This window comes from Ranitomeya variabilis, chromosome 2, assembly GCF_051348905.1.
Source record: "Ranitomeya variabilis isolate aRanVar5 chromosome 2, aRanVar5.hap1, whole genome shotgun sequence".
NCBI lineage: Eukaryota > Metazoa > Chordata > Amphibia > Anura > Dendrobatidae > Ranitomeya > Ranitomeya variabilis.
In genome coordinates, this window is record NC_135233.1 from 300,433,585 (window position 1) to 300,451,037 (window position 17,453).

Consider the following 17,453-nt stretch of genomic DNA (forward strand, 5'->3'; position numbering starts at 1 on the left):
ACTTCTTCCAGGCGGCTCTATGGATGGAGATTAACTATTGTTGTCATTCTGATTGACAGCTGGCTCCCCATTGTCAATCAGCATAAAGATGGCAGTCAAGCCCAGATCAACAGAGCGTATAAGTCCTGAATAATCCCTTTAATGAAGAATCCATCAGATGGCTCATTCTGACAGAATATGCAACTTCTATGTTTACTTTGTTTTTCTGAACTGTTCTCAGCTGATTCATGATCGCAAAGTTTAGCTCCGCTTCATAATAAATCCACACAGTGGAGATCAGAGAAAAATAAAACCAAATCTGGTGGGGAAAAAAAAAAAAGCAAAATCCTTTAATAGGGTTTGTTTTATGTGGAACTCCATTTCCAAGAATAAAGCAGTCCCGCTAATTGGCTGATTGCCGCTGGCAAGGTCCCTGTAATCCCCGCTGGGGCTGATCTCACCAGTATAGCTTCAAGCACCGACTCGTTTAGTGGTCGTGTTACATGACACTTGCTAAAATAGATTGGGAGGCCGTGTAATTCGCAGCCTGGCAGCGCCCGCCATGGTCACACTCTGGATTGGGTTTTCACTCCAACTAAAAGATTTCTTCACGAAGTACAGAAACAACAAAGCTCAGATGCGCTCGACTTCCGCAGCTCGTCTTCCAGTGGTGAGAGCCTGGATGGAGTTATTCCAGTCTCAGGCCAAGATGGGAATAGAACCTCTAAGGGTACCGTCTCACAGTGGCACTTTTGTCGCTACGACGGTACGATCCGTGACGTTCCAGCGATATCCATACGATATCGCTGTGTCTGACACGCAGCAGCGATCAGGGACCCTGCTGAGAATCGTACGTCGTAGCAGATCGTTTGGAACTTTCTTTCGTCGCTGGATCTCCCGCTGTCATCGTTGGATCGGTGTGTGTGACACTGATCCAGCGATGCGTTCGCTTGTAACCAGGGTAAACATCGGGTTACTAAGCGCAGGGCCGTGCTTAGTAACCCGATGTTTACCCTGGTTACCATCGTAAATGTAAAAAAACAAACAAAACGTACATACTCACATTCCGGTGTCCGTCAGGTCCCTAGCCGTCTGCTTCCCGCACTGACTGACTGCCGGCCGGAAAGTAAAAGCAGAGCACAGCGGTGACGTCACCGCTGTGCTCTGCTTTCACTTTACGGCCGGCACTCAGTCAGTGCGGGAAGCAGACGGCTAGGGACCTGACGGACACCGGAATGTGAGTATGTACGTTTTTTTTTTTTTACATTTACGATGGTAACCAGGGTAAACATCGGGTTACTAAGCGCGGCCCTGCGCTTAGTAACCCGATGTTTACCCTGGTTACCCGGGGACCTCGGCATCGTTGGTCGCTGGAGAGCTGTCTGTGACAGCTCTCCAGCGACCACACAACGACTTACCAACGATCACGGCCAGGTCGTATCGCTGGTCGTGATCGTTGGTAAATCGTTTTGTGTAACGGTACCCTAACATTACTTCCAGATAAGATAAGAGCCTGCATGGAACCAAACTGTCTATACAAAAATGACATTTTCTTTTTTGTGTGAGGGGGTTACACTTACAGTGTGGTTACTACTAGTAATCTGTTAGTAATGGCCTCTTATTTCTATGTACATGGACCCATAGATGCGGTCATTACAAACCTGCCCTCACGGTTCGTGAAGATTTTTTTCATTTCCCTTCCTCCGCTAATGTAAAATAAGCATTTTTTTTCGGCAATTTTACAATACAAGTTTCAGAAAACACCAATGTTGCTCCTTGCAAGTTACATTTTATTTATGGATTTAGTGTTTGTTTCCCTCCCCCCCCCCCTTCATGAGTGAAGTAAATCCCTGGGGTCACAGAGCTCATTACATAGATGGCATACGGTATGAGCTGGCGGCTCGCTTCCATTTTCCAGGGCTGGTTCTGTTACAGATGTATCAGTATTGAAGCCCAGTCCTATCCACGTGACAGCCGCAGTACCGGACACAGCCTATGGGTCAGCGTAGTGTCATGTATGGCCAGGACTACCTTTACTCAGCTCTGATTACTAGGAAGGTATAAGATATTCACCTGACTTATGATCAATACTTGTTTTATGTAATAACTGCAGAAGCAGAACTACAAGTAGATAAGAACCCTGGCCCAGAGCCACTCGTTCAGGACATAATACAAGGTAAGCGAGCCGAGATATGCCAAGGATTCCACCACAAAGTCATTTCTTTAGTCTTTATATTTTATTAAACATTTATGGTTTCAAGCTGCCAATATAAAGTGGCTATCAACCATCAAGCCATGGCCAAAGTTTTCCCCTAAGGGCTCATTCAGATGACAAGGATTCGCACAAGCTTCTACCCGATTCCCACAGATAACAGATACATAGTCTATGCAAGTCTTCACATGTCTGAGGACTGAGAAATAAAAAACCCCAGAATATCCGACAGTTTTTGATCAGTCCGAGAACAAACTTGTTAAAACGCAAATCTATAGGTTGCCCTCCGCCCCCTCCCAAAAAAAAAAAACAAAGGAAAAAACATTTGGAAGCCATTTGTGATATTCTAGTACTGTCCGATTTTCGTTTGTATCAAACAATAAAGACTTGACTCATTTCATGCATAAAAAAAAAATTGAAATGGATGGACACTGACCAAATACAGAAAAATCTGATCCGAAATGCTGCCGAAAATTGGTGTTTCCTGCATATCAGAAAAAAAGATCAGAATGAGCCCTTAAAGTGCATTTATCCAGCAACTGCAATCAGTGTACACATAAATGCAGTATACAGGGCAATTCATAGATAACTGAGTGTCAGTCATTATGACCGCCCACTGGGCTGCTAAGCATAGACTGGGGGGAGTGGGATTTAAATTAGTAAGATACATAGTTGTGGGGGGGGGGGGGGGGGACAAACAGGCCAGCTCCTCTTGCTCTATATCATGGCACTCACAGATGAGACTGCATGTGTTGTTCCCTATAGGACACTGAAGGCTATGCCAGATGCTACAGTTGTGTTGTACAATAAGTGGGTTGAGGAATCTTTTAGAAGTTCTAACAGTTTCTGCACTGGACAACCATACCATAGAGCATATGTAACAATACTTGGGACCCATAAAGCAGCGTCCGTAGCTCTGCTGACCAATCTTCCTGTAAGAACCTGCAGACAAACTCTGGAGCGTCTTTTCTTAAAGCTTTATGTTGGGTTCTTCTGGCGTAATTCTTCAGAAAGTGTTAACACGTGGGAGCTGGTCCCACCGGACAACTGTCAGCATGAACTGGCTGACTTCAGATGGTGTAGGTATACCACCCTTTCCCCAGTGTGTACAGAGAAATAGCACAACATAGTCAACTCCTGACGATCACATTGGTGGCTTCATAAATGGTCTTTCTCAATCACTGAAACATTAAAAAAAAAGTGGACTGCAGGGAGATAGCAAACTCCTTGTGTATGAGGTTATGATCAGTAGGCCTCTAATATGAAGCACAGTGCCTCCTTCCTGAAAATGGATATACTGCTTGCCATGATAAATGGGGACCTGCTGAAGACCTCTTGGATGAGATGGTACACCTGTGGCTGGCATTTACAAGAGACTGATATTGACATACTGAAGATAATATAAGATCAGACGATCTCAGGATCAAGTTCTTTACGGGAATAATAAAAAAAAAAATACGCTCTAAAAATATTGCATTTTTGTAATCAACCCCCCTCCAATAAAAAAAAAAAGTTATATACACTGCTCAAAAAAATAAAGGGAACACTAAAATCCCACAGTTGTAAATCTTTATTCATTACATAGTGGAATGTGTTGAGAACAATAAAATCTAAAAATTATCAACGTAAATCACAATTAATAACCTGGAGTTGGAATGATGCTCAAAATCAAAGAGGAAAATGAAGTTACAGGCTGTTCCAACTTCAGTGGAAATGCCTCAAGACAAGGAAATGATGCTCAGTAGTGTGTGGCCTCCACATGCCTGTATGACCTCCCTGGGCGTGTGGGCGTGCTCCTGATGAGGCGGCGGGTGGTCTCCTGAGGGATCTCCTCCCAGACCCGGACAGTCTGTGGAGCAACGTGACGTTGGTGGATGGTGCGAGACATGATGTCCCAGATGTGTTCAATCGGATTCAGGTCTGGGGAACGGGCGGGCCAGTCCATAGCTTCAATGCCTTCATCTTGCAGGAACTGCTGACACTCCAGCCACATGAGGTCTGGCATTGTCCTGCATTAGGAGGAACCCAGGGCCAAACGCACCAGCATATGGTCTCACAAGGGGTCTGAGGATCTCATCTCGGTACCTAATGGCAGTCATGCTACCTCTGGCGAGCACATGGAGGGCTGTGCGGTCCTCCAAAGAAATGCCACCACACACCATTACTGACCCACTGCCAAATCGGTCATGCTGAAGGATGTTGCAGGCAGCAGATCGCTCTCCATGGCGTCTACAGACTCTGTCACGTCTGTAACGTGTGCTCAGTGTGAACCTGCTTTCATCTGTGAAGAGCACAGGGCGCCAGTGGCGAATTTGCCAATCCTGGTGTTCTGTGGCAAATGCCAAACGTCCTGCACGGTGTTGGGCTGTGAGCACAACCCCCATCTGTGGACATCGGGCACTCAGACCATCCTCTTGGAGTCGGATTCTAACAGTTTGTGCAGACATGCTCATTTGTGGCCTGCTGGAGGTCATTTTGCAGGGCTCTGGCAGTGCTCCTCCATGCACAAAGGCTGAGGTACCGGTCCTGCTGCTGGGTTGGTGCCCTCCTACAGCCCCCTCCACGTATCCTGGTGTACTGGCCTGTCTCCTGGTAGCTCCTCCAGACTCTGGACACTATGCTGACAGACACAGCAAACCTTCTTGCTACAGCTCGCATTGATGTGAAATCCTGGATGAGCTTACTACCTGAGCCACTTGTGTGGGTTGTACAGTCCGTCTCATGGTACCACGAGTGTGAAAGCACAACCAACATTCAAAAGTGACCAAAACATCGGCCAGAAAGCATTGGTACCGAGATGTGGTCTGTGGTCCCCACCTGCAGAATCACTTTTTTATTGAGTGTGTCTTGATAATTGCCAATAATTTCCATCTGTTGTCTATTCCAACCGCCAGAGCTGCCACATCACCAACCGCCAGAGCTGCCGCGTCACCAACCGCCAGAGCTGCCGCACCCCCGACGACCTGTCTCCTCCCCATCATCCTGTAGAATGCAAGTCCGCAAGGACAGGGTCCTCTCCCCTCTGCACCAGTCTGTCATTGTAAATTTGTTTACTGTAAACGTCATCTGTAACCCCTTTTCTCATGTACAGCACCATGGAATTAATGGCGGTATATCTATATATATAATTGTCTAAGGGTTTGTCTGTCTGTCTGTCTGTCTGTCTGTCTGTCTGTCTGTCTGTCTGTCTGTCTGTCTGTCTGTCTGTCTGTCTGTCTGTCTGTCTGTCTGTCCTGGAAATCCCGCGTCTCTGATTGGTTGAGGCCGCCAGGCCTCGACCAATCAGAGACGGGCACAGCATGGCGACGATGATGTCATAAAGGTTGCCTCGACCAATCAGCGACGGGCACAGTCTGCCGCCAGGCCTCGACCAATCAGCGACGGGCACAGTATCGACATGCATATTCTAGAATACCCGATGCGTTAGAATCGGGCCACAATCTAGTATATATATAATTGTCTAAGTGTCTGTCTGTCTGTCTGTCTGTCTTGGAAATCCCACATCTCTGATTGGTCGAGGCCGCCAGGCCTCGACCAATCAGCGAAGGGCACAGTATCGACGTAGATGTCATAATGGTTGCCATGGCGACGATGATGTCATAAAGGTTGCCTTGACCAATCAGCGACGGGCACAGTCTGCCGCGAATTCTGGAATCATCATTGTCCATATACTACCGGGACATGCATATTCTAGAATACCCGATGCATTAGAATCGGGCCACAGTCTAGTAAATATATAATAATAATATTCCATTTGTACAACAGCAAGTGAAATTGATTGTCAAACAGTGTTGCTTCCTAAGTGGACAGTTTGATTTCAAAGAAGTTTGGTTTACTTAAAGTTATATTCTGTTTAAGTGTTCCCTTTATTTTATTGAGCAGTGTATTTTTTTAATGAATCACATCTGTAAAAATCTAATTAAAAATTAAAGTTATCTAACCAAATCGGTTGAGAAAAAAAAATAAAAAATAAGACAATTCAGTATCTTCGATTGCTGCAAAAGCAAAAAATGTCATGTACTCCAAGAAGGCATCAAAAACCACACAAAATACAAGCTCTCACACAGCTACAAGATATTTGGTGTCCGTGAAATCTAGTAATGTCCTGCAAAATATAAGCCCACATGGCTATGTGGATGGAAAAATAAAAGATAGAGCTTTTGCAAGAAGGAGGTAAAAACAAGGAGCCCTCCACCCCCCCCCCCAAAAAAAAAAATCAACGGTACAGAAGGTGTTAAAAACGTTTCCAGAATTTACTTAATATTTTTAAGCAATAAAACTTCATTTGTCTGCAGCTAGCACTTTGAAGGAGGTTTCTTTATGGTCCTTATGTGCACTACTTAGTGGTCATTTGTTCAGCCATGTTTTGGGCTTTTTATTTGTATGTTTTTCACTTGTGTTATAAAATAAAGATTATATACATTTTTATATTATTGTGGGTGATCTTGACCAGTACATACACACTTGTTTTTGTACAGTGTGTTCAGTGATCCCCTGACTATTTGTTGTGCCCTCAAGCCCCTTTTTTCCAAACAGCATTTACTTAAAAGAGGCATTCCCAATAATTTTAGCTAAACCTGTATAAATGTGTCTTCTATAATGTAAATGCAACATACTCAGCGCTCTCCATCTTCTTCGCTTTCCCGCTTCACTCTCCTCACTTGCATGACCTCTAGTCTGAGTGGTCGGATCACACTGGGTATGTGTGTGAGGCCTGAATTCACTTTTACATGCAAGTCTATGGAGCGTTAGAATAAGACTACCGTAAGTAGTTTGTAGGCATTGTAAAAGCCATGTCTGGTTCACACAGTATAATCCGGCAGGTGAGAAGAGCAGAAAGGCGCTGGAAAGCAGGGAACAAGGCGATCGGGGAGCATATTATTGCACTTTCATAGGTTTAGCAAAAAAAAAAAAAAAAACTATTGGGGATTTGCATTCTTTACTAATTTTTGATTGATTGGATCACGGATAGCAAGATTGGAGTCTGAATAGCTTTGATAGATGTGACCAAGATGCCCAACAGGAAGCTCAAATTAGGAGATCTGGAGGAGCAGAATACAACACTGAGGGAGACAATCTAAAGAGGAGCATGCTTGTCACAGAGTAATTAGTGGGCTAGGCACGAAGGGTGGGTAAGGCTGAGCAGGCAAGCAGTCGTGTTAAAGGGTTGGGCACTCAGGACAACCCATTTTGAAATAAAATTGTCCCTTTTATTGGCGCCATTCCAATAATATTGGTGTCGGTTCTCCCATGACCTTGTTATGCCAAGTGAGCCCTGCAGTTAATCAGCGGCGACTATTGGCTGCCAAGCTATCACTTCTTACACTTATGGACACTTATCTGCAGGGCTCACATAGCATAAAATATCATGTGAGCCCCAGGAGATGCTGCACAGACGGCACCAATACAGGAGGCGAGTACAGAGCTTATTTTTACAAGGGGTACTATTTTATTTACTTATAAGTTAGTAAGGGAGAGCGAAAAGAAGGTCTAAGAAATGGAAGGTCATTCCTGTTTGTGTTTCCAAGTAAAATTGCCGAAGTGGGCGATTATGCAAGAAGGTCTCATGAAAGGCAACCTTAGTGGATGCCACTCAATAGCCAGGAGAACGGCCCGTTAGTGGGAGGACCACAGGTAGGGTAAGAGTAAGACAGTTGATGGTTTTAGAGCTCTGTATAATTATGAAGGCTGGTTAAAATAATTGCTAACAAAACAGCCTCAACTGAATGGTTTGCAATCTCCCTCCCTGGAGCCAAACTTCAGCATGTGGTGGAACGGGTTGATAAATTACAGCAGGGAAAAGTTGATCTAGCTGTCATGACTAACGTGACAGTATACGGCCGGGACCACACATACGCGAGATACGGCCGAGTCTCGCAGGTGAAAACCCAGCTCTGGCGCCGGCACTCCGGAGCGTGCAGCCGCACAGCAATACATGGAGCTGCATGCTCCGCTCCAGAGTGCCGGCGCCGGAGCTGGGTTTTCACCTGCGAGACTCAGCCGTATCTCACGTATGTGTGATCCCGGCCAAAGTGGTAGGTGGGCTTACAATCCATATTCTACAGATAGTTTGCACCCGAATGGACTATGTGCTAGGGAAGATCATTCTAGCAGGCACGAGGGAGCACTTAAAACTAGGGATAATGAGGAAGGACAAAGCAGAAAATAGAGTGGTAGACAGGTAAGAAAGGGATCAGACTAGTCGAGAAATAGACTGAGGGGACAGGATCAGGGGAGTGTATGGGGGAGGTCCATGTGTTACAAACCACACACATAAAATGACAGGTATTAGCATCTCTGAAAGTGAATGTGGAAAAAGTCTATGTTCATAAATGCCAGGAGTCTATGAAGCAGACCTCGAGGTCTTGGTACTGGGGGAACACTTCTCTAGTTTGGTGTTGCCAAGACAAGGACTCCTGATTGGGCAGCAAGTCTTCCTGGTTTTACGCTCTTCTTGGAAAGAGAGCAATTTGGAAAGGAGGAGGAGTATACCCGTATGGTAGGAGTGAAATGAAAGTGAGGAAGTTGAAACCTTCTGGGTGGCTTCACAGAACAGAAAACATTGAAAATGTTGTTGGTGTAATATCTAGACCCCACATCAGAGCTGGAAAGTCATCTGCAAATTCACATGGTGTGGGTTACACAGGCTGGTACAATACTGAATATGGGAAATTTTAAAGGGTAAGTGTACGTTCAAAAAACTTTTCAGTGTGTGCACATGAGGAGTAACCAGCTGAATATCCATTCTAGTCAGCACGCATTCCAAGCCTCTATGTCACATAGCCCTCCAACGTCCATAGCTATGCACTCCAAGTCTCATTTTCGGGGCTCGCGTGCCCTCCAAGCCTCGCTTACCTCCCACATGCAAGGGCTATTTCCTGGCTCTGGGATGTTTAAACCCACGCTGCCACAAATGTACACACGGACCACCACAGACGGCGCTGTCGGAACAAACACCGTAAGGTTGGTACAAGCCATATCTGTGAATTTCCCCCCCCCCCCTTTTTTTTTTTTTCACGTCATGCCCTTTCCCCACAGCCCCGGCTGGGACTTAAGTCTTCCATAAACCTGATTTATTCTCTCTATTCCGCAAGGTCAGTATCTATGCCTTCCAGCATGACATCACCTCACCCCATATTTTATGAGGTATTATATTTGGAATATAGCTTCCTTGGTAACTTTTGTAATATTTGTATTGTGCCTGGCTGCCATGATGTTCCATGCCCCCAAAGCCATCATTCCAGGGGCTCCTTAAGTGTTTTTTTAGTTTTTATTTCTATTCACATGTATATATATTTGTGAAGCGCCTGTTTTATGTCGTTATTAGTGATGAGCGAAAATACTCGTTACTTGAGATTTCCTGAGCACGCTCGGGTGTCCTCCGAGAATTTTATAGTGCTCGGAGATTTAGTTTTCATCGCCTCAGCGGAATGATTTACATCTGTTAGCCAGCATAAGTACATGTGGGGGTTGCCTGGTTGCTAGGGAATCCCCACATGTAATCAAGCAGGCTAATAGCTGTAAATCATTCAGCTGCGGCGAAGAAAATGAAATTTCTGAGCACTAAAAAATACCCGGAGGACACCCGAGTGTGGTCGGGAAATCTCGAGTAACGAGTATATTCGCTCATCACTAGTCGTTATGTATGTTAATTTTTGTATTTTTGGTTTTGCAGTGAGGTTTGATAAAGACCCAGGAATTGGGTCGAAACGTTACCTTCCCTTGGCACTGTATTGTGATGATACTTTCCTGTTGTGAATGTTCAATAATCTTAACTTTTACTTGCAAACTGATTCACATAAAACTTTTTTTTGAGTGCGGCTGCTTCTCTCACCTACGGTATATCTAGACCCCACATCTGAGCTGGAAAGTCATCTGCAAAATCACAGTGTGGGTTACACGGGCTGATACAATAGAGAATATGGGAAATTTTAAAGGATAAGTGTACGTTCAAAAACTTTTCAGTGTGTGCACATGAGGGAGTAACTATTTCTGACCATGATATGACTTGTATCCTGCAGGATGTCTCTTACTTGCAATCTCCTGGGAGCTGGAAGGCTGAGATGAGCAGTCGTTATCTCTGCAACTCAGCACACAGAGGGATTCGTGCTCTTCAGTTATTGTTTCAGTACATGGAGATGAGCAGCAACAACCTGGAGGGAGCTATACAGCAGAGCAGAGATATCTTGAGCTGGATCAAGCTCTGATTTAATGTAAAATACTTAAATAGCCCTGCAAAATGTTTGTCTCAGTTTTGGCAACACTTACAGTATTACAAAGGTTCTCATTTTTGCCTGTACTATTAGTTTATGCCAAGTCCCATTTTAACTGCTCAGATATTGGCTGGAGTCACAGCTCTGCTCCAGATGCGAAGGGAAGAAATCTCTTCAGCGTGTTGAAGGATGATTTTATGGGCCAGTCTATGGGGGACCGGACAAGAGGCAACGTTCTATTGGATCCAGTCGTCCATTGGAAAAGGACATTGTTCATGAAACCACAGTGACCACAAGATCACTTCATTTTGCTTACACTGTATAAAAAACAAACAAAAAAAAAAAAAAAAAAACACAATTGGGTGGTGAGGCAAAAGCACTCAAGTGTTAAAAGGGGCAATCTCCCCAGGCCGAAGCCTTGTCTTGAGGATACTACATGGGAGGCAGTTGTCAAGACAGTGATACAAATGATAAATTAAGAGTCTATAATGGTCAGACTGCAAAACATATTCCTACAGGTAACAAGTGTAGACAACAAGTATTACGCCCCACAGGGCTGACACCCACAGTCAGGAAGGACAGTAACTACATAAAAGGGGAATATAGAACAAATCTGAAGGGTCAGTGCTAGCATTTAAAAAACTAAGTAATCAAAATAGCTAACGTACACAATGACCGGCAGATAGGCAAATAAAGTAACAAATTCCAAGAAATTCTTTAAATACATAAATACCTAAAAAAAATTTAAAAAAACACATGTAAAGCGCCATGGAATAAATGGCACTATAAATAATAATGAGGAGATGGTCACAAAGAATCAAAAGGCAGAATTATTAAATTAGTTCTTTAGCTCTGTATGTATAAAAATCAATGTGAGAAAAGCAGTGCCTACATGGGCTGCATCCACTTATTCTTAAAGGGAACCTGTCACCCCCAAAATTGAAGGTGAGCTAAGCCCACCAGCATCAGGGGCTTATCTACAGCATTCTGGAATGCTGTAGATAAGCCCCCGATGTATCCTGAAAGATAAGAAAAAGAGGTTAGATTATACTCACCCAGGGGCGGTCCCGCTGCGGTCCGGGGCCTCCCATCTTCTTACGATGACGTCCTCGTCTTGTCTTCACGCTGCGGCTCTGGTGTTTGTCTGCCCTGTTGAGGGCAGAGCCAAGTACTGCAGTGTGCAGGGAAAGGTCAGAGGCCCGGCACCTGCGCACTGCAGTACTTTGCTCTGCCCTCAACAGGGCAGACAAACACCAGAGCTGCAGCGTGAAGACAAGACGAGGGCGTCATCCTATAAAGATAGGAGGCCCCGGACAGCGACGCCCATCGGATCGGACCGCCCGCATGAGTATAATCTAACATCTTTTTCTCATCTTTCAGGATACATCGAGGGCTTAGCTCACCTTCGATTTTGGGGGTGACCGGTTCCCTTTAAGGAACTTAGCTTAGTTACTGCTGAGCCTCTATAGATTGTTTTTAGAGACTCTAGAGACACTGGTAGTGTGCCAGGCAACTGGCCCAATGCGAATGTAGGGCTGTTGGCCTTTCTAGGTAACTATTGACCAGTAAGCTTAACATCTACTCAGGGAAAATTCCAGGGGCTTAAAAAGGGATTATATGGAGGGGTTTGTGACAGAAAATTACAAGTGACGAGAAATTGTCAAACCAACTTGACTTCTACAGAGGAAAGTAGAAACCTGGACAGAGGGGTATCGGTGCATATAGTGTTTTGGACTTTGCAAAATATTTGACGCTGTGCCACAGACTCCTAATAGGTAAACTAAATGTGTTTAGAAATAGAAAGCAAGATTTGTAATGGGATTGAAAACAGGCACAAAGACGCACCCATAGAGATAGGGTGAAGGACTTATACTCTGAACGGTCTCCAGTTGCAAGTGGTGTACCCCAAGGTTTAGTGCTGTGCCCGCTATTACTCATAAGCCATGTAGTACAGTGCAGCCTATGAAAGATGCCCATAATTTACAAGCTGACTTGGACAAACATTGTTTGAGCCTTACCTGCCAACTAAACTCCCAATGTGGATAAATGTAAATGTTATCAATGCTCTAGGATAGAATAAGGCTAGGAGAGTCGTTTCTAGAGAAGAATATGGATAGATTTGTAGATCAGAGGCTAAACAATAGCATGAAAGGTCAATGAGCGGCTTCTACAGCAAACGGGATACGGTCCTGTACTAAACGAGGAATGGACTTACAAGACAGTGGTGTAATACTACCAACTTTATAAGGTTCCGTTCTGGGCACTAGTCATTAAAAGGTGAATTCAATGGCACATACAAAAAAAATTAAAAAACAAGGGGGCACTACCTCCTTCTGGAAAAATAAAAGGTTTTATCTGCATAGGAGGCAAGGTTTCTTTACCACGAGAACCATTATAATCTGTGGACAAGTCGACCTCAGGAGTTGGCCACAGCGGGATCAGTTGATTGTTTGAAAAATGATTGGATGCTTTTTTTTAGAAGAAAAAAAAAAAAGTTGCCTAAATGTGTAAAAAAACAGCGACTGTTTGGTAATACAACATTGCCTTATTCTTATATTGAATAAGGATGAGATGCAACCAGACGGCTGATGACCAAGAGTGGAGTTATTTCTGGAAAGGAACCAGATCTTTTCTGACCCTGGTCAACCCCTTTAAACAACCTGAAAGCCGCAGCATCCCAACTACTGCTATAAATGTACTTAAATCTGTTTGTCACCAAAGTTAGAAGATTTTTGATTGGAGAACCTCTTGAAGGACATCTCCACCTACAGCTGCTGTAGAAATGTTACCACCCTACTGACCTATAGAAGAACAGTGTTAGTATACAAAACACATACATCAATCACATTATATTTAGTATAAGATAAAAGCCTTACAATTAAACTCTGATCCACCATCTGACATCAGTGCAAGGTCACATTTTGTATTTTGGTTTGTATGTATTTTTTTTTAGTTTTTAAACTCTTTAACCAATTGTTATGAAATAAAGTGCATCAATGACCTTGCTCCTTTGCAACCTCCGGTAAGTACGTGGCGGTTCTTTTGGATCCTTTTTCATTGATGAATTCTATTCTAATGCCATGTACACCCACCTGAAAGAAACCGGTAGTTTGGTTAGTATATTTCAGGAGAGAGAATACAACAATAACTATAGTGCTGTGTGGAAAGTCAAAGTATTTTGGGTCCCTTATTTTCTGTGCTTGTCCTCTAGAAGGTAATGCTGCAAAGAAGAGAAAAAAAAAAAAAAAAAAAAGAAGTGCACGTTAAGAGTGTACATGTTAAGCCTGAGGCTGAAAATGCTACCTTAAAAGCTCTGCAGAAAGAATAGAGAAGGATTGAATAAAGGTAACGTACAGAAAGGCTGTAAAAGACAGACAATTGCACATGTACCAATCAATTACTTCACAATTAAAGGGGTTGTCCAGTGAACACAAGTTTCAGCGTGCAGGGTCTCTTTAAAGTGGCCATAAAGATTCATAGGCTAGGTAGGATATAACTTACTCATTAGTAGAGGAGGTAGACAGATTGAGGCAATATTGGATGACTACCCCCCCCATTCATTTTCTATGAGGCTGCTGGAAAAAAAAATAAAAATGAGTGCAGTGTTCAGCAGCAACATAGGGAACAAATGGGACAATGGACAAGCATGCGCACTGCTGCTCCATCGCAACTGGGATATAAGAGACGCTTTCTGCTGATCGCCGCAGGTCCCAGTGATCAGACCCCCACTGATCTGCCCTACAGATAGGAAATAACATGTTTTCACTGGACAACCCCCTTTAAGCTGGCCAAACGGACCACCAGCTATCGATAAGTTATCCATAAACTCTCAAGATAGATGACTTAATGTCATGGGTATAAGCACATAAAATACAACAGGAGATACCAACATCTGATGTAATCAATATAACTGGTCGGGAGAAGCCCATTAAAATCAGCCAAAAGAGGCAATTCCCAGTTTTTAATTAGAATTTCATTTAAAGGCTTCATACTTCTTGTGGTGTCAATCTTTGTAGGACAAGTGAGGTGGTCTGTAAAGGAAGCAATCTTCATGCAAAATCATGGTTTCTAAAGTTACATGGGTTTCTACAGGCTGAATACCTAAGAGCTGATCTATTAGACAGGTCTGCTGTGTTCCCCCTGCACAGGTCCAGCAGTATTACTCCTCTGCAGGTATGTCTATCTGCATATTATCAGGCACGTCTGTATAACCCCAGGGAGGATGCTACAGCCATTGCAGCTCTGTTAAACCACTACTAAAAGTTAAGTACAAAGTTTATAAATGTGTAGCATATTAAAAGAGCAAGTGATATTAACTCCCATGTAGGCATAGATTATAGTGCAGACCTTTTTTCTGCACCGATTGCCAGAAATCAAATTGAACACCACTAGAATTGGCCTGAAATACCGTATATGTCGAGATTTTCAGCCCAAAAAAATGGGCTGAAAGTGCCCCTCGGCTTATACTCGAGTCACGGAAGGCGGGGGGTCGGCGGGTGAGGGGGAGCAACGCCTGTCAAATACTCACCTGCTCCCAGCGCGGTCCCCGCATGTCCCACGGTCTTCGGGCACTGCAGCTTCTTCCCCTGTTCAGCGGTCACTGGTACCGCTCATTAAAGTTATGAATATGGACTCCACTCCCATAGGGGTGGAGCTGCATATTCATTACTGTAATGAGCGGTGCCACGTGACCGCTCACTACAGGAAGAAGCTGCCGCTCCCGGAGACCATGGGATATGCAGGGACCGTGCCAGGAGCAGGTGAGTATGTCATATTCGCCTTTCCGCGTTTCACCGCCGCCTCGTCTTCCGCGTCCTCTGCAGTGACTGCTCAGGTCAGAGGGCGCGATGACATATTAGTGTGCGTGCTGCCCTTTGCCTGAACAGTCAGTGCAGAGAGACGGGACGCTGAGGAGCAGCGGGCAGCGACGAGAGGTATGTTTTTTTTTTTTTTTTTAGTGCAGCAGCATTCCATGTTGCACAATGCTATATGGATCGTCTATGGGGCCATAAAGAACTGCATGGAGCATTATATGGGGCATCTATGGGGCCATAAAGAACTGCATGGAGCATTATATGGGGCATCTATGGGGCCATAAAGAACTGCATGGAGCATTATATGGAGCCATAATGAACTGCATGGAGCATTACATGGGGCCATAAAGAACTGCATGGAGCATTATATGGGGCATATTTGTATATGGAGCATCTTATGGGGTCATAATGAACAGTATGGAGCATTATATGGGGCTCCTGATTCAATATGGATATTCAAAAACACTTAAACTACTGATGTCTCAATTTATTTTACTTTTATTGGTATCCATTTTTATTTTTGACATTTACCGGTAGCTGCTGCATTTTCCACCCTAGGCTTATACTCGAGTCAATAAGTTTTCCCAGTTTTTTGTTGCAAAATTAGGGGGATCGGCTTATACTCGAGTATATACGGTAGCTTATAACCTTGAAAACCCCAGAAAATGTCTGAACTTAAAAGGGCTTATACCCTTTCAGAGAGGTTTTTCCTGTAAGCTCAGATAGATAAAAAACAAAATAACCCACTGTCCCTTACTCACCCTCCCTGGGTCCAGTACAGAGTCTGCTGCTGCTTTTGACGTCTGTTATTGCCCCCAGTACTGACATCGCACTGACAGCGCTACAGCTTGTGTCGTCTATATAGTCACAGCAGCAGAGTTCACACATTTCTGTGGTGCTGTCAACATGTCAGTGCTGCAGGCAACAGACACGGTGAGCATCACCGGAGAGTGAGCATGGGCCTGGGGAGGGTGAACATAGCTCATTTTTCAAGAAAAAAATAAAAAGTTCATAACTTTTCTGAAAGGAAAAAAAAATAAAATAATTAAAAGCAGCCACCATCCAGGCACTGAACAGTGACTATACATTTGACATATTTGTTCACCCTACCTGATGCCCTCCATCGATCCTCCTGCATCAAAGATGACCAGGACTGTGGCATGGGGAGTAATCATCAGTCTGAACCACGTCTCCATAGGACATGACGGTCCGGGGAGACGTGGTTCAGACTCACCATTGCTCCCCATGCCACTAAATTGGCAACTTAGATGAAGGAGCTGGAAACGCTGGTGTCGGTGGAGGAAGCAAATGGAGGCACCATGTAGGGAGTTTGTGTGCAGTGCCGCTTTTAAGCCTCCATAGAAGTTAGGTAAACGCTAGCCGAATCCCCCGAATGTGGCACAACTGGCCAACATGTAGTGTCCTAACCCTTTACAATGCCAGAAAAAGAAACCTGCTGGATAACATACCCAGTCCTTTGCTCTAACTGGATGTAGTTGACAGATTTTCAGCCACTGTCAGAGGTGAATGGTAAAAGCCTATTCGCTTCATACCAATAAGAACATATGGACACTCATCTGTGGGTGCGCGCACCTATATAGTGGGGTCATGCAGTAGTTAGCCGATAGCTCAGGTTTATGACCCATTTCAGTGTCCTTTTAATTAGTATAACAGACGAATATACATAGAAACAGGTGAATGCAAACAGTATGGCTTTCATGGCTCACCAGTGGTGAGCAGGTGTAGTCATGGATGAGAAAGCTGGAGATCTCCACAACAATGTGGCCAAGGCAGCTGGACAGCGTCATAACGTGCATCAGAGGAGACTAAGCCCTGCGCACAGCATACGTCAGATGTTATACAAGCTGTCAGGTTATTTCTGCCGATTTTCCTGGAAATCATGAGAGGTATAGTCATGAACTCGCTGGCATGCAGAATAAAACATGCTCCCTGCAGTGTCCATAGTCGTCACTTAGGAGACGGGAGCCTGGGTGCCACAACGCCTGGTTACTACCTCGTGATCCTCTCAGCGGGTGCAGTGGCATCACAGAATGTGATCACCGCCATGTTATGGTGAAAAAGTGCGACCATTCTGATAAATGGGACAAACTTTGAATACTGTGGTATGAAGAGAGAAGATTTTGTACATGCACGGGGGCACAGCATGGACCTCCTCGAACACTGGGCACCAGACTACAAATAAGTGTCCTCCCAGAGCAGACCAAGTAATGCATC

At 44.4% G+C, this 17,453-nt stretch overlaps 1 protein-coding gene across 1 annotated transcript in view; it reads right to left on the bottom strand.

Annotated features, from left to right (window-relative positions):
* AMMECR1 (AMMECR nuclear protein 1) overlaps positions 1 to 17,453 on the bottom strand; it is a 312,508-nt gene that overhangs the window by 14,913 nt on the left and 280,142 nt on the right. Inside the window, exon 5 of the mRNA XM_077285152.1 lies at positions 13,406 to 13,496. Within this exon, the coding sequence (XP_077141267.1) occupies positions 13,406 to 13,496 (91 nt within the window). The remainder of the gene's footprint in view (positions 1 to 13,405; positions 13,497 to 17,453) is intronic.